Raw genomic sequence first — 23,443 nt, 5'->3', positions numbered from 1 at the left:
TTGTAAGTTATTTTCATTGAATGTATTTACAGTGCCTTTTAAAAGTACCCCCCCCCCCCCAATGATTGAAATCAATCATTGCCAATATATTTTAGCTTTATTGGCCAAAAAAAAAAGTCAAATAGAAAACAGAATTGGACAAGTGTTTTACATGGGCTTAGTTGTGTTTTTACTGTTATTTGATGCTATCACTGCTACCAGTCTGTAGCACTGACAGAAATTCTATCAAACAAGGTATAATAATTTTGGACTTTCCGAGCATAATATCTGTTTTCATGTGATAAGGAAGAGAAATATATTTTCTGAATATATGCAGTTAGAAATGTACAAATACTACAGAACAAACTATTTTAGCTGTATAATGGTTATAATGATATTTCTACATGCATCACATCCCTGTACTTAAATGATAATATTTCAGTTACTGTCACACTGTTCTTACACACGCAGTATTTTTGACCCAAATGAAAGCACAATGTACTCTGAGCCATGCAGGAACAGTCTGTTTTTTTCTCATCAATACACCCCTCATTACTGTACACTCCAACCTTCATCTCTACTCCTCCACTTTGTTACAAAAGCTCTTTCCCATGCTACTCCATACATCGACTCCTGCCTCATCCACCTGCCTGTCCCTGAGCATCATCATCAGCATCATCATCCCCGCCTCCCCAACCCTTTAGAGGGTAACTGACATACTTAACTTCATAGTTTGATACCCCCTCTCTGGAGCCATATTGATAGCTGGTGCAGCAATCTGGTATTCAGTTTTTGCTCTCTGGGACGACAGTAATGGCTCCTAAAAGAGAAGCCTCCATTAAGAAGTCTCCTTCACTGACTAGCCAGCCCAGACTGGGCCCTCCATACCCCTCCTTCCCTGCAGCTTCTCCAGGTCCCAAACCTGGTCTGGAGCTGAAACCAAGGATGCTACGTCCCTCAGATGCTCCGTTTGACCCCAGCACTTTGGAGGTGAGTGTTGTCACCACAGTAGATGATGTATTGTGATAAAGTGAATGTAGGGCTTTCATAAATTCAGACTTTATGACATAGTGTTTTGTGATCCTATTTAGAGACAGGTACACTATTAGACTTTTGTCCGATGTCGTGGTCATTGGTAGCTTTCTTTGATTTTGATGCTTTTAACACAGATGAATCTATCAGCATTAATCTGTTATAAGACTGCATCCATGCAAAGCAAAGAAATAGGGCACTGAGAACCAGGCTGTCTGTCAGTGGCCTCCTTAGGGAGAGAGACTGTTTCTGACACTATGTGCTATTTTTTACATCAGGGATGGAGACTCTTACTAATAAGCTAGCTTTCAATGACTATTAGCTGAAGAAAAATTAAATGTCGAGACAAAACTGTAAAAAAAAATGAAAACATGACTAATTTTCAAAACCACACTAGTTGCAAAGTTTCCATGATCAGTCACAGATGGAGCCTGATTATCTATTCTTTAATATTGCTTTGATATAGTACAGTATCTGGGTGGCAACCATGCCTGCTTACCGCTCCAAAGAAAAGGGGGGCAACCTTTTGGGCAAAAATCAAGCTAAGAGCAAAAGGTTTTTGGTAAACATCATTATTTCCATTGTTTTATAGCAAACAAATCATATTGTTCATGGTGAAAAAAACTGCATCTATAATTTTTGGAGAGTAGAATATTAAAATTTTGAAGATTATGAGGCAGAGTCAGTTTGAAACACATCTTTATGATAGCTTTGAAATGGGACATTTTGAGGAATTCCTCCTAAAGGCTCCTGCAGGGAACTTTCAGTTTGTATCAATTTGGCGCCATCTGTGGGCAAAATGGTCATTAGCTTTCTTTTTTACTTGATCCGTACATTTGTGTGCATGATTAATAAAAAATGGGAAAAATAAACATTTCACCCTACTTGGTGAAAAACTCCACCATTTCATAACCAGATAAAAACCTAAGGGAGGGGAAATGGACATGTAAGAGACAGCTTTTTTGCTGTTTGATTTCATTAGGGATGCAAGGATGCATCAACCAGTATCATCATTTAAAAAGCATCAGAAAGTGATGTGGGTATGAATAGATGCCAGTAGCAGATGTTTATCAGTTGTTGTACTGTATCTATTTATTTAGCAGCTGATTCAGAAAAGAGAACATTATTATTGGGCAGAAGATCTGACCTGCTGGACAAACTCTGATATGTTTTCATGGTCAAAAATAAGAGGAAATGAAGGCATTGTGGGAGTGTTACAACAAAAGTGATGAGAGAAAACATCAACATAGGTATCGATATTTGCCCTGTTTGTTTGTTTTTTTTTGCTATCGTTGATCTCTACTTTTTACATAAATTATTATAATAAGATTATTTATTAATATTTTAAAAACTGAATCCCACTGCTGTGAAAATTCTGAATAGCTATTGAATAAGAAGATACCTTTAATACAGTCATGGACGAAAGTATTGGCACCCCTGGAATTTTTCCAGATAATACACTAATTCTCCCAGAAATTGTTGCAATTACAAATGTTTTTGGTATACACGTTTATTGCCTTTATGTGCATTGGAACAACACAAAAAATCTGAAGAAAAAGACAAAATTGGCATAATTTTACACAAAACTCAAAAAATGGGCCGGACAAAATTATTGGCACCCTGTGGGTAAATCATTTTTATTTCAAGCATGTGATGCTCATTTAAATTCACCTGTGGCAGTAACAGGTGCTGGCAATCTAGAAATCACACCTGAAGCCAGTTAGAATGTATAAAAATTGATTCAACCTTTGTGATGTGTGCCTGTGTGTCACACCAAGCATGGAGAAGAGAAAGAAGGGCCGAGAATTGTCTGAGGACCTAAGAAGCAAAATTGTAGAAAAATATGAACAGTCTCAAGGTTTCAAGACCATCTCCTGAGATCTTGAAAGTCCTTGTTCCACTGTGCGTAATATAATCAAGAAGTTTATAACCCATGGAACTGTGGCTAATCTCCCTTGACGTGGACAGAAGAGAGAAATTGACAAAAGAATGCGATACAGGATAGTTGGAATGGTGGATAAACATCCTCAGTTAACTTCAACACAAATTCAGGCTGTCCTGCAGACTCAAGGAGCAAAAGTGTCTGCTCGGACCATACGTCGTCATCTGAATGAGATGAAGCACTATGACAGGAGACCGAGGAAAACCCCACTGCTGACAAAGAGACATAAAAAAGCCAGACTGGAGTTTGCAAAAATGTATGTAAGATCAGTCTGTCACAAGGTAGATGTATGTAAATGAGTAAACCTCAGTCCTTCTGGGAGAACATTTTGAGGACAGATGAGACTAAGGTGGAGCTTTTTGGAGAAGCAGGTCATTCTACTGTTTACAGAAAATGGAATGAGGCCTACAAAGAAAAGAACACAGTACCTACTGTCAAACATGGTGGAGGTTCAAGGATGTTTTGGGGTTATTTTGCTGCACTGGGTGCCCTGACTGTGTGCAAGGAATCATGAAATCTGGAGACTTTCAAAAAATTTTGGGCTGCAATGTAGGGCCTAGTGTCAGAAAGCTGGGTCTGCGTCAGAGGTCATGGGTGTTCCAGCAGGACAATGACCCAAAAAAAAACCCCCAAAACACACCAAGAAATGGTTGGAGACAAAGCGCTGAAGAGTTCTGAAGTGGCCAGCAATGAGTCTGGATCTAAATTCCATTGGACACTTATGAAGACATCTCAAAACTGCTGTTGCAAGAAGCACCCTTCAAATCTGAGAGACCTGGAGCAATTTGCAAAAGAAGAGTGGTCCAAAATTCCAGTTGAGAGGTGTAAGAAGCTCATTGATGGTTATAGGAAGTGATTGGTTTCAGTTATTTTTTCCCAAGGGTGTGCAAGCAAATATAAAGTTGAGAGTGCCAACAATTTTGTCCGGCCCATTTTTTGAGTTTTGTGTAAAACTATGTCGATTTTGTCCTTTTTTTTCAGATTTTTTGTGTTGTTCCAAAGCACATAAAGGCAATAAACACATGTATACCAAACACATTTGAAATAGCAAAAATTTCTGGGAGAAATGGTGTATTATCTGGAAAAATTCCAGGGGTGTCAATACTTTCGTCCATGACTGTATCAAATGTATCAGAAACATATAGGGCTCTCCTAAGATGCCTACCCTGACCAATGAAAGCTTACAAACATTCAAAAAGGACTGATCAACATGCATCAATTAAAGGAACTTGGAAAGACGGAGGGAGAAGGAACTTGTATGAATATTAATAAAAACGTGTGGAAGGATGTTTGGAAAAACAACAAAAAATCAATTTCGATCAGGAACACTCTCATCATACATGTTACCATTTTATTGCAAAATGTGTATTCAGTTTTACTTGGTAGAGAAGGCTCTGCTCAAAAGATGCTCAATGGGTTAATCAAGCAGCATGCAAGCGCATCAGGGAGTACATAGCTAGAAACCCCCACATGGACGGATACAGTAAGGACCTACGGCAGAGTATTAGGGCCACTGAAAAAAAAAATTTGAGACGAAATTTTTTTTTTTCACTTGTGAGAAAAAAGTCAGAATTCTGAGATTAAAGTCAGAATTCTGAGATTAAAGTCAGAATTCTGAGAAAAAAGTCAGAAAAAATTCTGACTTTAATCTCAGAATTCTGACTTTTTTCGCACAAGTGAAAAAAAAATTTTCATCTCAAAATTTTTTTTTCAGTGGCCCCAATACTCTTCCGTAAAGGACAATGTGTACTGAATACAATAAAATTAGTTCAAAAGCAATTCATCTATAGTAGCATGAATCTCAATATGAGGGTGCAACAAGCTTTATGCTATATTGGAGGAGGCTGGGGTGGAGGAAGTTAAGCTTTACCAGCAGAAGCATGGTGCTATAAGTGGGATCGGCTTGCCATCAGCTGATCATAGCTGGGCGTCAGACCCCCGTGTCCTGCATGAACTAACACTGAGCTTCATTTTGTAACTGAACCAGACCAATATAACACCAAATACTTCATAGAGTTAACCTTGCAAAGCAGATGGATTAATGGTTGACTTCCTTGTGGAGACCATTTCTGGAGTACATAACTGTGAATCTGTCTGCTATTCTTTCTAGAGGCATTATATGAAGTAAGAAAAACTGTCAAGACCAAACTGTGGGGATAGCAGTCAAATTGCGTTAAATATCTCCACAGATGATAAAAAGTGCATAAATGTAATTTTTTTTTCTTTTTAATGACTGGGCTGATCTTTATAAATTTCTGTTTAATTTTTCTCCTCCTCTGTTTATTTTTACTGTTTGTTCAGTGGAAAATGGAAAACTGAATTAACACTTAAAAAAGAGAAAAGGACTTACCAATCAAAAACAAGGCAAGTTTTAAGTCTTCTTTTGCCCCTCAGGTTTAAAAAAAATACTTATTTACAGGTGCATCTAAATTTGAATTTCAATATCAGGAAAAAGTTCATTTTTTCCCTTGTGATTTAAATAAGGATGTGGAGGACGGGGGCACGGACCTAATCTCTGGGGTCAAAACAAGAGCTAGGGGTAGAATGAATGCACCTGTGGAGGAAAGGAGTAGAACTAGAGATGGAAGAAAGATCCAGATTTGTCCTTGTGGTTGGCAAAAAGTAACATTAGTCAAAGGCCTTAAAATACATCAGGGGGAATGAAGTGTTTGGTAAAAGGAGTGCAGGGTCATCACATCGATCAGTACTTCCTGAGAAGTCAGTCGAGTCAGTGGGCCGAAGTCCAGCAGGAGAAAGTATCACAGTTTGTAGGATATCAGCCACTCTGGCACTGCAGAGGAGGGGGATAGCCTGGGCGGAGGGGTTTTGCAGGGTACATAGAGCACACAAGTATGATCTGGCATCAGATTCAGGCAGCTAAGGCAGAAGTTTTTTGCAGATGAGGAAGAAATACCATCGATCAGAGAGAAACCAGTAAAGAGCTTGGGGAGATGGTATAATGAAGACCTTAAACCTTACATACTGTTCATATTCTGTACCTTCACAGTATGAATTCCCTTGTAACAAGTATTTCCACCAAATTTCTAACTACAAACCTATTCAGAATGTTTAAATAGCTTATGCCACTTTAAAAAAAATGAATGATTAATCCTTCATAAATGTTTCAAAGGGCAGGGAAAGTGTATTTTTTAAGTTTTACACCACTCGTTTTTAGTGAAAAACATCTATTACACAGTATAATGTCATGAAATAAATGTAAGAAATAAAAAAATAAAAGCCATAATGACTTGAGTATATATTATTGACCCTGAAAATTACATGAACATTCTGGAACTTTTGGACTTCATAATATAACCACTGAACGCTGTCCTCACTGCTTTATCATAAGATATAAAGTACTTATTGTGAACTAGTCTCTGCATTCAAAGCAGAAGTGGGACACTTTCCATGTGTGGATCTTGCACATGTGTTTCCCACATTTGTAGGATCTTTTTTTGCAGGGCAGAAGCTGCATCTGTTCCCTCATGTTTGCTTCTTGATCAGGGCCAGGCTCAGATTGCTGCACTGCCCTTACCAGTGCTGCCTGTTAGACATTCAGTCTTGCTGCCATGATGTCTGTCACTGAAATGGCAGCTTATACCTACTTCTATAATGTTATATCCCCACCACCTCCCTCTCACCCCAAACAGACTCCAATTTGTTACTTTGCACATTATTTTATTACTTTGCAGGTGCATGTCTTGTGTCTATGTGAAGGCACCCTCTGACCTCTGGATGACTTCTGTTCCCTTTATGCACCATATATGATCACTCCTATGTTGTTACTATTCTACTACTATTACTATTCTTTACTATTTCAATATTTTGGGATTCCCTCCTGCCCCTTCAAAGACCAGCAGGTGTCTGTCTCTGTGGGAACCTGGGCAAATGTTTTAGGAACACTGACAGTTCTCATGACAGTGGTGATGTCCCCTTGAACTCTGTCCCCACTTTCACATATAAAATGCACACAAACATGACATGTACATTCTCACAGTTTCAAGATTCCATAAACCCACAATTTTCCTTTATTTGACCCACACTGATAGATCTAAAATCCATCTGAATAGATACGGGTCAAATTTGACCCGTAACAGCCTCAGTGTGCAAAAATGTGTGGCACCTATACAAAAATATGAATTAATAAAATATTTTTATTAGTATGTATTTTGGGTCACTTCAGGAAAAGTCATCAAATTTTAGGCTAAAAGAATGACGTTTAGAGTATTTTTTACTGCTGTCAAATATCAAAATGGGTCAAATTTGACCCGAACAGTATGTAAGGGTTAATAACAGTGAACAGGTGGAGCTGTTCAGAAAAGATGTAGTGGAGGGATTAGGGAGGATCGATAAATCAGGGCTCTCAGGGAGGTTGAAGTTATGGTGTTTGCAGTTTGGGCTATTTCCTAGACTGATGTGGCCCATGTCAGTTTATGAGATACCAGTATCGAAGGTAGAGAAGCTGGAAAGAGTAATTAACTTATATTTAAGGAAATGGTTGGGCGTTCCTTGGTGCCTTAGCAGTGTGGCACTGTATGGCAAAGGGATACTCCAACTCCTGATCAATAACTTGACAGAAGAGTTCAAGTGCTCGAAGGTTAAAACAGAGTTGCTGTTAACAGGGAGTAAAGATAGAATGATTAGCAGTGTAGTTCCAAATCCAACTAGAGGAAGGAAATGGAACCCAAGAGGAGGCAGAGGCAGCTCTTAGGCATGCTGAGATTTTAGGTAATGTCAAGATAGGCCAGGGAGGCCTGAGGCTTGGCTCAGGTAGACCAGCGTGGAACAAAGCAGGCCCTAAAGATAGAAGGAGACTGATAGTGGAACAGGTACGTAGACAGGAGGAAGCAGTAAGGTGTACTAAGGCTGTGGCTCAGGCTAAGCAGGGACAGTGGATGAACTGGGAGAGTGTAGAGAAAAGGAATCTGAGTTGGAGTATGGAAGATAGGCGGGTAAAATTCCTGCTATGGTCTACCTATGACATCCTACCATCACCCCAGAACCTAAAATGCTGGGTTGACAGGGACCCATCATGTCCTTTGTGCTCCGAGACCACAACCTTGAGGCTCATTTTGACAGGATGTAAGATCAGTCTGTCACAAGGTAGATATACATGGAGACATGACAGGGTGTTGAAAAGTCTAGTGGCAGGAATTGAAAACAGAGGGCCACAGGTGAATGCAGGACATGATCAGGGAACAAGGATTGTTCAGTTTGTCCGAGGAGGAGAGAAGGTTAAAGGAGGCAGGTTTTTAGGTGGGCATCAATGAGGCAAGAAGGTGCTAAGGATTGGGAGATGCAGGTAGATTTAGGAGGGAAACTTGTTGTGCTGAGGGAGATAGTTTGCACCAATCTGAAGCCTGACGGTCTGCCAGTCAGCGCATAGTTTATTTTAAAGAGCTGACGGTTCCATGGGAGGATTCTGTGGAGGAAGCCTATGAAAGGAAGAAGCTGAGATATGCAGATATAGGAGCAGAAGCTGAACAGCAAGGATGGGAATTTAGGACTCGTCCAGTAGAAGTGGGATGTAGAGGGTTTATAGCAAAGTCAGCTGTTTCATTACATAGAGAGCTGGGAGTGCAGGGACAGAATTTGCAAAAGACAGTTAAAGTGATGTCAAATGACACAGCTGGCCAGTCAGTGGATCTGGATGAGGAGGAGTAATGTCAGCTGGGGCAAAAATGAAGGTTGACAAATCCCCTTAACTTCTCGATCCGTTAGTTTCTTTTAATCTGCTCTCTTCCCTCGTGAAAATGAGGGAGTGGGGGGAAGTAGAGCGCAAAGCCAAGCCAGACTGGGGTGTGTGTTAGCCCACGTCAAGGTACCACACCCTTAGTTCTGCCTCCCCCACCCTATTGCTAAGCTTGCTCTCTCTCTCTCTCTATTCTAATCTGTCTCATTTTCCCTCTTTTTTTGCACTCTTAGTTGTGTGTAATGTTTGTACTATAATTTTACTGTAATCATGAGTGGCGTTAGGGAAGTTAGTATCAGCATTGTCACTACCTGAAGCTTGCATGTACAGAGACTGGGTCTGTTGAAGGTGGCATGCTGTTGAGGCTGTATTGGCCATGCGGTAAGATAGGTAAGATGATGTCTCCGTGTTGGCATGGCGGGTGGTGAGAGCTGGCATGGAGGGGGATGGCTCTGGGACGCTGGAGATCAATGTTCAGCTCTCTAGAGGTGTCGGGGGACTAACTGGATGACACAGTGACGAAGGAGGGTTCCCACTTGACAACCCTGGTGAAGTGCAGGTTTCTTACTACCCATCGGTCTGTACTGTTGACTTGGGGTGGCAAATAGTAATGGATTAGGGACTTCTTCACTGAGCGCTGATCCTCTTTATAGGGCACAAGAATCTTGTGGTTTTTTTCAGAAGAAGTAAACTTCCATATACTCTAGATTCATCATTCCAAAATAAATCACACGTTTTTGTTTAAATCTTGAAGATTACAGCTTACACAGCTCACACTATCTCAAAATATTAGAATATTAGAATATTGCAAAGAAATGTTGACCTTCTGGTAAATTATCCTCATTTATGCACTCAGTATTTGTTGGAGTTGGAGCACCTTTCACTCAAATTACAGCATCTATGCAACATGGACTGGAGGCAATCAGTCTGTGGCACTACTGGGGTGTTACTGTATGAAGCCCAGGTTGCTCTGATAGCAGCCTTCAGCTCATCTGTATTGTTTAGTCTGGTGTCTCTCATCTTCCTCTTGACATTTCCTCAGAGATTCTCTATGCGATCCAGGTCAGGCCAGTTGGCTTGCCATCATGCACAGTAACACTATGGACAGTAAACCAGTTTCTGCTAGTTTTGGCTTCACTGTTGGCAGGTGCCAAGTCCTGCAAGAAAGGGAAATCAGAATCTCCAAAAAGTTCTCAGCAGATGGAAGCATGAAATGCTCTAAAATCTCCTGGTAAATAGTTGACAACATTGACTCTCAACTTGATAAAGCACAATGGACCAACAGCAGCAGATGACATGGAACCTCAAACCATCACTGTGGGAACTGAAAACACTGGACTTCAAGTACCCTGGATTCTGTGCCTCAGTGATCTTCCTCGAGACTCTTGGATCTGGTCTGCTTTGTTTGCCACACATCTGAAGTCTGAGCCCATCCCTGTTGCTTGCGCATCTTTTCTTACCAAACTTTCCCCTTCCAGTCCACTCTCCACAAGTATGTTTTGATACAGAACTCTGAGAACATCCTGCCCTTTCAGCAGTGACCTTCTGTGGCTTCCCCTACTTGTGAAGAATGTCAGTGATTGTTGTCTGGACAACTGTTGAGTTAGCAGTCTTCCTCATGATTAATGAAGGCTCAGGAAACCTTTGAAAATTGGACTTTTCCACAATATTTTTACATTTTGAGATGTTGGATTTTTTATTTTTGCGAGCTGTGAGCCATAATCATCAAGATTAAAACAATAAGTCTCAAAATGTTTTACTTTGTAAAAAATATCTTGCATGTTATTCTATTTTGTAGATGCAGCTGTACTAATCTAAAATGGACATACAATAACATTGGTGCTGTGACATTCAAACTTGCAGAGGTCCAAGATGCACTGCTCTTAGTGTTCATTTTGGAACACCTGTCCAAAATAGTCATTTTGAAGTTAAATAAAGAATAAAAATACCAAAGGAACACCAGAGAAATTGCAATTACAGTGCAGTTATAAATGCAAGATAGATTACATTGGAGTAAAACAAAAAGAAGGCTACATGAGTGGACTACAGACATTTGTGTGGACAATGTTGTTTCTCCTTCAGCCAGGATTAATTACCTTTGTTAAGAGCTTTAAAATTGTGTTGACTTTTCAGCTGAGTGGGTTGACCACTACAATGTTTGTGCCCATTAAGACTGATGTCCAAATAAGGCTCTGCATGCAAAAACTGTTGCTGTGAGTTACTGAGTCTGGCCATGCAAACATTTAAAAATTAATTGTGTAAAAATGTAAAAATGTTTTTTAAAGACATAAAATATTAAACTGTACCAATGCCCACATTAGACTGTACTTCAGCTTTGCTGTGATGAATATATTGCACTGTGTGAGCTGCATAATTTCATGTAAGTGTGTCCTATTTAGCATGTGATAGTATATAAGTCATGTTAAACCACTGGCTTCTGCACACTATGGGAACACAGACATGACAAGAGGCCAGAGCTCCTGCTGGGCAGAAAAAGACAGAATTTTTAGAGATGTGGAATCAGCCCATGAGCTCACAGTCCGGCCAAAAGTTATCCATCATTCCTTTGCGCCAGTCATTTTCATCTGTTGAGCATGATTTTACATGTGTGTGGTCAAATCATTGAAATCAGACTCACCTTAAGTGAAAGCATCCTTTAAACCAACAAATTAAATCTGAATCTTCCCAGGTGTCAGACGATGCAAATCCAGAAGCTGTAAAGAATAACTATTTTTTCACCCTTCTTCTCACATTTTTTTCCAATCACTATTTGCCTACATATAATGATATGATTCACTGTTATTCAATTACAGTGTTAGCCTCAGGATCACCTACATCAGAGTCTAGGTATCATAATTCATATCAGGTAGTTTATGGGATTGTGATATCTCTAATGTGGATCTTCTTATTTTAATCATTGAGATTTCACACTCTATATGCTATTAGAGAATAAAGCGTGTAATAATCGCCATTAAGCTCCAAAATAGAGTATCTCAGTTAAACAAGGCTGTTTTCATACTGCAAGCCTTAACAATCAGTTTTCTGAGTTTTTGCTGGATCCTGTTTTTTTTTCTGTTGTACTTAACATTATTCTTTAAAATTTGGTCTCTATTAGACTCTTGTATCCACATATGAAAATGACCCAAATCTGATTTTAAAAGATCATCACTGGAGCTCATAAAAAATCAGCTGTAGTTCACACAGGACGAAAAAGACAGATTCAAGTCATTTTGGACTTAAGCAATGAGAATGTAGCTTAAGAGACCATTTAGATGATATAGGGAGTCTAAGCACTGAGGCATCTTGTAGAGTTAAAATTTCTGAACATTACATAACAATGCCTAGGTGTAGCCTACATGCCAATATTTGGAGCGTGGCCATCCGGCCTATACAAGTCTATCGCGGGAGCGTCGTGCGTACTGTACGTCATGACGCACTGCTAGTAGGATTGGTTTTGTCATTCTACCCCTCACCACCACCCGTCACACATTCTTTGGTCTGCCGAAGCTACGGACACACCTTAACCTACAGACATGGTGGGTCTTTTTGCTCTTTTATCCCTCACTACAACTACCCGCTCATACCGTTACTACTGAAAACTGAAATCCAGAAGAATTATTCGTTTCGCAGAGATGTTAATGTGAGTTTAATTGTGAAATTGGCTCGCTGCTTGGCACAAGCGGAAGTTAAACTTTGAGATGCTAACGTTAGCCTTTGCGGTAGTGTGTTCAAGACAACAATAACCGTTTTAATCTCCATTATATATGTACAACGACATATTACCGAATGTGTTAATTTCTAAGTGCGTGAAATGTGTCCGTTTCTCTGACTGGATGTATGTTTTTAAAGATTTATTCAGGAAACGACACTATCTTTGCTCTGCACTGCTAAGGGAACAATTTTTCATGTAGCCTGATTTCTCTCTTACAGTCTGAGTACTCGGAAGATCAGATCAATGGTGAGTTTTGATTTCATGGTGTGACTTTATCTAAATCCTACATGCTTTGCCTGCTTTCACTCTTGCTCGGTTCAGATGACACTTTGCCCTGTAGCTCCACTATCAGCCTGCTCTCTGCCCGCCTCTCACGGTAGTCGTAGTTTTAGCTTTATTTCCTTCTTTTCCACATACTGTTTCACCACTTTCCACTTGCATCTATTTGCCCTTTCCAGATTGAATTTAACCAGGATCAGATCCATGGTAAGTCAGAGGAGGAGGACCGCCTAAGCACAAAACTGCTGGCTATCTTAAAGTGTTTAGGATGTGATCTGCATGTTGGTTTTTGATAAATCAATCCTGTTAACATGTGAATGCGAGTCGCTTTGTTGGTTATGTGAAAATCAGTCTTTTTTGCATATATTTCTTATCATCTCGAGATGTGTCTTGCAGTGTTTTTGTACGTGGCTCATCATGCATTAGCAGCACTTCTAAAGTCAAACATAGCCTAAGCTTTTACCTGTCACCATGAGTCTTGTAGACATATACGGCTGTGTCAGTTTGCCATAAACTTTGCCTGTTATCTCCTAAGCGGCTCATCTCCATGGCTGTGTCCTTTTTTGGTGCTGGATCCAGCGGTGGATGATTTTTGTCTTAGGGCTGGTTTGTTTAATCACCGTTGACATAATAGGCCATAGCTGCTGTAGCTCTCCTCCTACTTTCCTCCACTCCTCTAATACCAAATATGGTGCGGGGAAAAGTGCTCACACGCCAGAAAGGAAGAGGCACATTCCTCAGAACAGGAAAAGCTCAACAACAGAGCCTGAGCTTTTTTGGGGAAGAACTTGTCCCATAATATTAGGCCCAGAACTCTGTCCGGATGTTGTGTAATCTAACTGCATGTCTCCTTGATTGATAGAGCTTAGCTTATCTTTCTGTTTGGCTGTGTGCCCTAAGTAGAAAGTTTGATGTTTGATCAATTTTATCAGCCTTGTGATCAGTTCTGCCAGATGGACAAGATAGCCTCATTAATGACAGCCTTCCTCAAACTGAAATACTCACTAAAAAAGCAGCCATGCAACTCTTGATATTCTTATTTTTCAATGATGCTGTAAAATACTGATATGTAAGGGGAGTGTGTAAACAAAGCTTCAGTGTCAGACGATAACTGTCAGGCAACCTAAAAGACTTTATTTTATGCCAGATAGTGGCTAAACTTTTAAAAAGTGATAACTCGTAAAGAGTTGGTAGATTTGGTAAAATAATCTAATGCAATTATTTTTTCCTACATTATGATCGCAATATAATGTGCAACTTTTTTTTTTTTTTTTGTGGTCCTCATCCTGTGTATTTTTCAACAAACACAAGCAATAGGTTAGATCATTCTTCTATATTTTCACCACCACAAGATTATTATAGATTAAACTAGGGCTGAACAATTAAAAAATATCTAGTTGTTATTATTTAAGGGTAATTGAAAAATTTTACCATTTGTGATTTGAAAATTGTCAGCAGGCCATATTGCAATTTAATCTAAGTCTCCATTAATTTCCCAGCCCTAGTTCTGATATATTTATCTGTTGTTTGAACAGAGATGGACCTAAACTTCAACATAATAATTGTATTAAAGTTTAATTTGTAATATCTAATCTCATGCAACCCTAGTTGTCAATAATGGCAGAAATTTTCATATTTGCCAATACCAATAAAAAAAACTTTCTTAAGCTAACATCTGCATACGCCAATAATATTGTGCATTCCTACAGTATTCTTATGTTTGATCTACACCACAGGTGATTACATTTTGGTCATACTTTATGTACAAGTGGTGATATTGTGTAGTGTAGAGCCTCTTCTACAGTTAAACAAGCTGAAATAATACAAAGTGAAGTTCAGCTTTTAGTAAGAGTTTTTCTTGTATTTTTATGTTGTAGTTTAGGACCAATAGAGAGTTAATATAAACAGTATGATTTATGTATATATTTTAAAATTTTCTGTTGAACTAAGAATCTGTGTTTTGTAAGAGACATGATGTACCTTTAAGGACTGTTTTAGCTTACGTCTGTTGTGTTTACCTTGCAGAACTAAACGTACCATGACTAAGTTCTTCATAATAATGAGTGAATTTATTATTAATCTCTAATCCTCAAGTGTTTGCAAAAAAAAAAAAAAAAAAAACGCAAAGGTGCTACAGTAGGAAGTAGTTATGTTTGTGAAAGCACAAACATAGAGGGATTGCTCAACTGAGGAAGTTATATGGGTGTTTGCAATGTGAACTCACAGAAAATAGTCTAATTATTAGTACCTTTGTTAACCTTGCTAACTCGTATTGCCTTGAAAGGCATTTGAAACATTGCCAGGTCAATCACTGTGAGCCCTGCCTGCTCACATTTTGATTAGGCGTTCCATCAGAAACCAGATAAACTTGTGGAGTCTTTTGTCAAAGTCTTTAGATTCATTTGTCTGCTTGTTCCCTATTGTCTATCTGCCTGGCTTTTCTGTTTTCATCTTTAGTTCTCTGTACTTTCTATCAGGTTTCATTCCTCCAAACATGTCATGTTTTATTCCTGCTCTAATCGTTCATGTGTCTGTGTGTCCTGCAGAGTTCAAGGAGGCTTTCCTGCTGTTTGACCGGTCAGGAGAAGAGAAGATCTGCTTCAGCCAGTGTGGGGATGTCATGCGGGCCTTGGGACAAAACCCTTCCAACTCTGAGGTTCTTAAGGTTCTGCAGAACCCCAAGGCTGAAGGTAAAAGGAAAAGGAACCTTTGATGGATATACAAAAAATAACTTTGACAATCTAAGTGGGCGTACCTAATTTCCCCCCTTTTTTGTCTTCAGAGATGAATCACAAGACGCTTGACTTCGAGCAGTTCCTTCCTATGCTTCAAGCCATTTCTAAGAATAAAGATCAGGGCACCATGGAGGACTTTGTGGAGGGACTACGTGTCTTTGACAAAGAGGGCAATGGCACAGTTATGGGAGCAGAGCTTCGTCATGTCCTTACCACGTTAGGCAAGATACATTTTCATGGTTCCTGCAGATCTTTGTATGGTGTTAAACTAAACTTTTTGAATTTAAAGCCATAAAAGGCTTCAAATCAGATTTTTACTCATGAGAAGTCTTAAACTTTAGATGGCATTTTGAGTAGGATTTGTCTTTATTAATCCTTTTTTCTAGACAAATTTGTAAGATTTTTATTATTCTTGTGTTTGGATATTTTGTTCACTGGCCAATAGCATTAGTACAGCCACCTGTTTTATCATCCTTGAATTAATATCTGGTTTAGGAATGTTTCTTTAAAACACACAGGGGACATACTAACTTCCTGTTAAATTCTCTGATCTCTTTGATGGCAGGTACAAGAGAGAAGGGTTGTCACTGGAAACATTTATTTAAAGAGATACTTCAACATTTTGGCAAATTCGCCCATTGCCATAATTCCTATAGTCTTAGTAATAGGTCCGTTTCCTTTAGTTGTCCGTGCAAGCTGTTTCTAGAGCTGGGGGGGGGCGTTAAACCAGCTGCACCGCAAATGCTATTTTAGCAGACGATGAGTTTGCTTTCCCTCATCAAACTCATCAAATACACAATCCAACAACTCCAAAACGCTCTTGTGGACAAGTTGTGACCTGCACATTCACCACGCTATGAAATAATAACCTATAGTTATGTAACATTACGACACATGAAGCAAATACTCTGAACTATTTCTTGAGTGAACCACTGGGCGGAGTGACACAGTGCAGCAGCCTTTGCATTTAACTTTAAAACATCTCTGTCTCGTAATGTTCCATGATTATTTCATAGCGTGATTAACGTGTGGGTCACAACTTGTCCACGAGAGCGTTTTGGAGTTGTTGGATTGTGTATATGATGAGTTTGATGAGGGACAGCAAAAATTCTGTCCGCTAAAATAGTGTTCGCGGTGCAGTTGGTTTAACGGTCCCCCCAGATCTAGAAACAGCTTGCATGGACAACTAAAGGGAACAGACCTATTACTAAGACTATAGGAATTACGGCAATGGGCGAATTTGCCAAAATGTTGAAGTATCCCTTTAAATATGCATTCATTTAATGTTTGTGACTATTGCTGCCATTTTCCCCTGCTGTTTTTTTCTTTGTTTTAAAAACTTTATCCCATTTAGACACAAATCTAGTGAGTAGCACTAATGTAAAATAAATGAAGTTTTTTTGTTTCATTTACAGGTGAGAAAATGACAGAAGAGGAAGTGGAGACACTGTTGGCAGGACATGAAGATGCAAACGGCTGCATCAATTATGAAGGTACAAGAAAATCCTTAATCCATGACGGGATTTAATGGTTTTAAGTTGATGGGCTGTTACCTTTGGGGTTTTTCCACCAGGTTTTTGGCCATGCCAATCCAAACTGGTCTGTACTGATTTACTTTTCCATCACCAGTTGGGTTCTGCTCTGCAACAGGGCCCAAGCACACCCGGCCCGCCTCCAAGTGCGCAGCTGTGCCGTCACAGCAGTTCATCATCAGTTGGGCAACTGCTGCACCAAACTTTGAAATACCTGCCAGACTACCAACAGAAGAAGTAGAAACAATAAGTGCTTCTCCTTCTTCGGGCAGAAGAAAACAGCGCTTACTAAAGTGCAGCTATTTAAAATCACAGACTCAAAACATGGCGTCATCAGCTCTAGACATGCACTCAAATGGGTAGCTTGGTTGTGGTGGAAAAGCAAATCCTCTACCGTGCTTGGCTGCTGTGCCGGGTCAAACAAGTAGAGCCAAGCTGCTCAATGTAATGGAAAAGCCCCAAATGTCATTTCTATGGAACTGCAAAGTATTCAGTGCATCCAGTCTTTGCAGTGAGTTGTTCAGCTGTCATGATTTACTCCACATATGTGGTGCTCACATGAATGTCAATGTCTGCCAAGAGAAGCCATATGAGGAAATGTGTTGGAAATGTTTGTCTTTCTGTAAAACCCTGTCATCTCAGGGGCCATCATTACAGAAATGCTTAATTAAGTCCTCCTGTTGGATGGCCCCCATACATGTAACTTTACTCTGTAAGTGTGTGTGTTCTTGAGGAAATCTGTCAATGTCAAAGTGCTGACAGTGTGTTAACTGTTCTTCTTCTGCAGCCTTTGTTCGCCACATCATGTCAGGCTGAGGGCCGGTACGGGCGTTTGGTATTCAATGAGATGGGACCTCCAGGCTTTCCTGCGTTTTAGTTCTTGAATAATCCGTTCCCATCAGACCTTCCTAACACTAATCAGCCATAGTTATTCTAATAACTGCTGCAAATAGAAACGATATGCTTTTGGAAACTAGATTTGACACATGCCTGTGGGAAAGCCTGGTCAACCCTCTCATCTTTAGTTCTGAGGCTTTGACATGTGTAGCCTCTTGCTGTCCTGTCTCTCTCTCCTGCAGCCCTCTGCCTTGGCCCCTGGCTGCAGCATGCCCCTCTGCATGTGTCTGGGGCTCCCCTCTGTTTAGAGGGGGATATGGTGGATACACGGGGAAGAGACTGGTCTTGTCAGGCAAAGTTTGTGGCCTCTTTCTACTTATTAGAGCTGATGAGTGTGAAAGTCATACAGCAGCTCATTTAAATCTCATAAATGAGAGCATGTTATTGGTTCTTCTAATATCTTCCTCTGTCAGTGGTAGAGGTGCTTATATTTTCATAAATAATACAGTAGTGTGACATATTTTAAATTTAGGTATAGCCACCAGCTTTGAGATAGTGAACCAGTCCCTTTTTCTACTAACCAGAGAATTGCAATGAGTTGCTCTTGTGCTGATTGTTTTCTCGTCTTTACTCATGGAAGCTGACATTTTTAGCTGGCCACTATCTGACTGGACTGTAGCTCCCTTCATCTTCTCTCCTTTTCCCTGCTTCTTGACTAGAGGAAAGCAAACGGCGAAGATGGCTTCTCTAACCAGCTCCTCTTGGATCTTAGATATGGCCAAGCGCTTTGGCTGAATAGGAGATAGAGATGATTATCTCACCTCTTTCTCTCATTACCCCCTTCAAACTCCTCTTTCCTCTGGATGAGCAGAATACGGAGAACCTCCCTTTAAATGCAGCACCTCCCACCAAACCTGGACGAGGAGCACCAGCTGCTATAATTGGAGGGGGTCTCTGCTAAGATTTAGACCACATGTCTAACATTTTTCTTTCTTCTTCTTCACAGAACTGGTCAGGATGGTCATGAACGGGTGAAGACAAAGAGCATCCCACTCTTTTTTTTTTTTTTTACCCTGCCACATCCTGTAACATCTTTTTACATTTAGCTTTTACAGCTCCCTCTGCCTTTTTCATGGCTTCCTTTTCCAAATTTAATTTAAAAAGTGCCTTTACATTCCCTAGAACCTGACTGTAGTTGCCAGGTTCACTCATGTGTGAGCAGCTTGTATTCATTTAGGAGTCTTTGTGCTAGCAGTGTGTAAACATTCCAAGATGCAACACATAAGGCAACATTAATTGGTAAAAAAAAAAACTGTAGTAAAGGTTGGATGGGCCATTAATATATAAATGTAGATATATATTTGCATAATAGATATCAAGCTATTGTATCATTGGTGCAGTCAAAGCATTCTATCATGGGCTATAAAAGCATTTCAGATGGGTTCCCACATTTTTAATCCTCCCCCACTTTTGTTGCTGCCTTTGAATAAATGTTTTCCTTTAAACCTGTCTTAGTTGTGATGAGTCAATTTGTTGATTCAGCTGAAGAAGGGAAGATTTAACAGTGTTGTCTGGGGTTTGCACATTGCATTTCTTATGACACTAGAGGGCAGTGTTGCTGCTGGAATCTGATATTTTAGAAGATCCACTTTACATTAAAAATACATACAACCATGTATAAAACAAGAAGATCTTGTTCAACTATTGATGCTTACCTATTAAAAAAACAAGGTGTTTTTTAATCAAAACCTTATTGAGGAAATTATGGCATTATGGAAACGGTGCTTGCCAAAATTTCAAAGAGAGATGTTTAATGTTCGATGTCTTAAGGCCATCTTGGAAATTTCCAGAGAAATCATTTTTGTGATAGAACGCAAAAATATGGGAATCAGAAGGCTGTTGGGTGGCTTCCTGACCTTTTCTTCATTTTCTTCACACGTAGACACAACTATTTCCCCTCATTAGGTACCGCAGCTAGTGGAGTGTGAGGCTTCTGTGTGCAGGCTAAGGTTCAGGAGGGTGTCATAGTCCAGTGCTGAATAGGTTGTCCACTAATTACTCCGCGTGTGTGTATGTGTGGTCGATGGAAGTCAAGGCTATTGATTATTTTAATCCTCCTATTTGTGAGTCTGTGATCCTCGTGGCTCTGCATTCGACAGGGGAATCACTAATGGGCCTCAGCGCAGCCTGTCTCAGACCTCTCCCCGTCCAATTAACTTTCAACTGGAATCTGCCAAGAGGGAGAGCCGGGGGCTGGGCCCAGGCACGGCATGGCTACATCCCTCTTTCTGTGTTCAGGAGCAACAGATTCACCAAATCCTTTAAATCCAGAATGCCAGCAGCCCTGTACTCCAATTAGACACTTTGCTTTTTGCCAGTAATCTGAAGATTCTTTGTCTTTAACATGGAGATGGCTCTGTTTCTCTAGAATAAGAACTTGGTCAGTGACTACATTGGAAAATATATGATTACCCCCAGTATTAACTGTAGAAATATTTATCGACCCACTGTGGTCTTTTATCACACATAGCTACTTTCTTTTCTCTCTGTGAAACAGAATTTAATAAAAGACACCAGGATACCTCAGTTTTGACTGTGTCCAATTAAGAAAAAAAAAATTTTAAGCCTTCAGACAATGTATCATGACAATAATCCCAATAATCAAAAAATGGCTTTGGTTAGGGTTAGTATTAAAAAAAATTTCTGCTTGTATTCAAATTACTGTTCTTTAACTTGATAAAAGAAATCTAAGTACAAATATTTTTTCAAGTAGTTTGTAAAAACAAAGAAACAATTATTTGAAAGCCAGTATATTGATAACATTTTTTTCATAAATGAAACTTAATTCAACACAACTTTCAAAAATGCACAATTTTAAACTAAAGGAAGAGAATGATATGGTTCCCGTTTAATTTTTTTCTTCTTTTACTCTTATTTGGCATGACTTAATAAGCAACATTTGAGGAAGACATACCTGACAATATATTATTATTACAAGATATTTTTCGACCAGCATTCTTTCCACTAGAATTTTCTGTCGATAAATCGAGAAAATCCTTGATATGGTCATCAATAAAGAGAACAGATTCATCCCTTGTCTGAGCAGTCACATTTAACAGTTGATCATTTGATATATGATGCTGTTTACTACAGAACATTGCATCTCAATGTGAGGTTCAGGACCCCAATTAAGGGATTGCAACACACTGTTGGGGGGTCATCTTATATCATCCAAAAAACAAAGAATAATCTTAAATGATTTCAAATGGATTATTTCACTGATTTTTACAAATATCTATGTAATTTATATGCATAGAATTAGTTAAATGGAAAATTAAAACATGGTCATTTGTTGAGATTTATGCTGAAATCAAATCAATGTTTTAAAAATCCTTTAAATTAAAGTCTGCACAAGACTATTCATGAATTTACAAGGTTATATCTATGCCTCAACCACCTTCAGGTGCAGTGGGGTCTCCGGCCCCCGGCAACGACTTCCTTCATGGCCTAGAACCAGAATGACTTATCTCAGTCCTGGTCAACGTCAAGTGAAGTGACATCACACCATCAGGCCAATCAGTAATGGCCCAGGGCATCTCGCACTTCCTGTTTCCTCCAGAACTCAAAAAATGCAGTTTCACATCTCTTTTGGCCCCAAACAAATGGCCTTAAAAATCATAACTTACCAAAATAAAATATTAAAACTTACACATATTAAAGGTGATTAGTTGTGCTACATGTCATAATAGGTTTCGTTTGCATATGATTTCTAGCAACTACTGAGAGTTTAGCGTGAAAAAAAGGAGGCGCCATATTTGGATCTATACCTATTTGAGGTGCAAACTATGCCTATATTAAGACATATTACCAATTCATTTTGCAAGCTATACTAAGGATGTTTTCTTTACAAATAACCGATTATAATGTAGGATAACAGGGCTGTGTAGGGAAGTTGGATGTGGTAAATTTTCCAGTGGTAAACATTACCAGTTTATAAAAATTTTCAAGGTATAAATAATGAAATAGCTGTGATTTAGTTCAGTTTTATAACCTTGAAACAACTTTATTATATTTATGTGGTTAATATCAGCTTTAAATTTAAATTAAATTAAATTAAATTAATTTAATATTTTTCAATAATTTAAAGTCTTTTACATTTTTTGATGGAATTATAAAGAAAAACAAATGAACAGTGAAATAAAGGTGGGTTTAGTCAGTTTTTGAACAGTATAACATTTTTGTTGTGAGGCTAATCACTGGTTAAATTTATGTAGTTATTCAATATTTGTGATTATTTTAGGTGTCCTTTTGGAATTATAAGATAAAACTGGTGATACATCCATTACTTATACAGTATTCCGAAGCTGGTGATGCCATGTCTCTAAAACTGGCCAGAATCCAAAGGCAAACTCACCATGTCTTTTAAAATGAATATTTTGTATTTAAATAACATTTTGATGCGCAAGGAACCATATATGGTAATTTTGTTGAGCTTTATTTTCACCATAATGAAAAAAATAAGTGAAAAAAGTACTGGGATGTCCACCAATAATATTCCAGGATTTAAATTTAGAATTTCCAAGTATTTCAAGGAGTGCCCTATAAAGGGTTAAAGATGTTTTGTGTGTATGAGAAAAATAAATCACTGCAAGATTACTTAAATATTCATAGCATGTACAGACCCTGTAAAGGAAGATTTCACCAGTTCCCTGAATGTCCTTGTTGTTATTGGTTGGCTTTCTTACAAATTATCTTGTTTCAAACCCCCAATAAACAGCATCAAGCCTTATTGAGTATTCAACCATTCTAGTTGTTCCAATTGATCACTTTGCTGTTTCATTTAAACGTATATACTGACTAGATTTTGTAGTTCCTGGGTGCATTATAAGATTGGATCAATACTGTTGTATGAATGTTTGCATCTTGCACAGTATTTGAAGACATATTGGAAATCCATGCAGTGGCTGTGGTCCGACACAGTAGATTAAATTCCCAGCCGTTAATCCACACAGCCGTGTCATACATCCAATTCAGTCAAAGAATATGAGTGACTCCACATTAGAATGAACAAATAAGGCAAGAACACAAATAAGGTAGGTATAGTATTTTAATAGCAATCATCTACTCAACCTATTCAACATACCAGAGAGCCCGTCCCAGTATTACTGTTTACATATGACAATACTTTGACAGGGTTTCTTAAAAATAAAGTACGAAGTAGGTATGGCAGTGTAATTACAGTAACATGTCTGTAATGTATAATACAACTTTGAATGTAAATAAAACAGCAGCTGTCACTTTTCACTGTCTCTTTTATCCTACAGGGTTGATATATCCATTTGTACCGATATACTCAACCAGCCGTACACACAAACATACAATATCGTCAGTAATGCACTTGGCAGTCAACACTTCATCAAGTGCCATCCGTAAAATGCGTCATGTGTTGCCTTGTCTTTTTCATATATTTGATTTTAATGGTGTTATGGTAGAAATATCTGTGTACATTTAGACGGCCTTATTTAGTCAGCACTGCTCAAAAATCAGCAGGGGGAATCAGCAGGGCTGGTGGACTTCACTTGAGAGTGTTTTTTATGTTGATGAGTTGCAAAAGATATGCAGCCGTTTTATCAGAGGTCGCAGAACTGCAGAGCTGAAATGTATAAGATAAATACTGTAGGTGGGCATTTGAGTCGACTCAGT

At 39.0% G+C, this 23,443-nt stretch overlaps 1 protein-coding gene across 1 annotated transcript; it reads left to right on the top strand.

The window, feature by feature from the left end:
• Positions 1-12,064: 12,064 nt before the first annotated feature.
• zgc:153867 (uncharacterized protein LOC337226 homolog) lies at positions 12,065-19,249 on the top strand. Its single transcript, XM_041798941.1, has 7 exons — positions 12,065-12,181; positions 12,576-12,603; positions 15,183-15,326; positions 15,419-15,592; positions 16,787-16,864; positions 17,691-17,725; positions 18,747-19,249. The coding sequence occupies exons 1-6, from the start codon at positions 12,179-12,181 to the stop codon at positions 17,717-17,719; spliced, it is 456 nt and encodes a 151-aa protein (XP_041654875.1). The 5' UTR covers positions 12,065-12,178; the 3' UTR covers positions 17,720-17,725; positions 18,747-19,249.
• The last annotated feature ends 4,194 nt before the right edge of the window (positions 19,250-23,443 follow it).

Source organism: Cheilinus undulatus, linkage group 11 (genome assembly GCF_018320785.1).
Source record: "Cheilinus undulatus linkage group 11, ASM1832078v1, whole genome shotgun sequence".
Taxonomy (NCBI): Eukaryota; Metazoa; Chordata; class Actinopteri; order Labriformes; family Labridae; genus Cheilinus; species Cheilinus undulatus.
This window is presented reverse-complemented; position numbering and strand designations above follow the sequence as displayed.

Coding starts and splice junctions, on each gene's coding strand:
- zgc:153867 (XM_041798941.1), top strand. Junction 15,593..16,786: donor TCATGTCCTTACCACGTTAG/GCAAGATACATT, acceptor TTTCATTTACAG/GTGAGAAAATGACAGAAGAG. Junction 16,865..17,690: donor CGGCTGCATCAATTATGAAG/GTACAAGAAAAT, acceptor CTTCTTCTGCAG/CCTTTGTTCGCCACATCATG.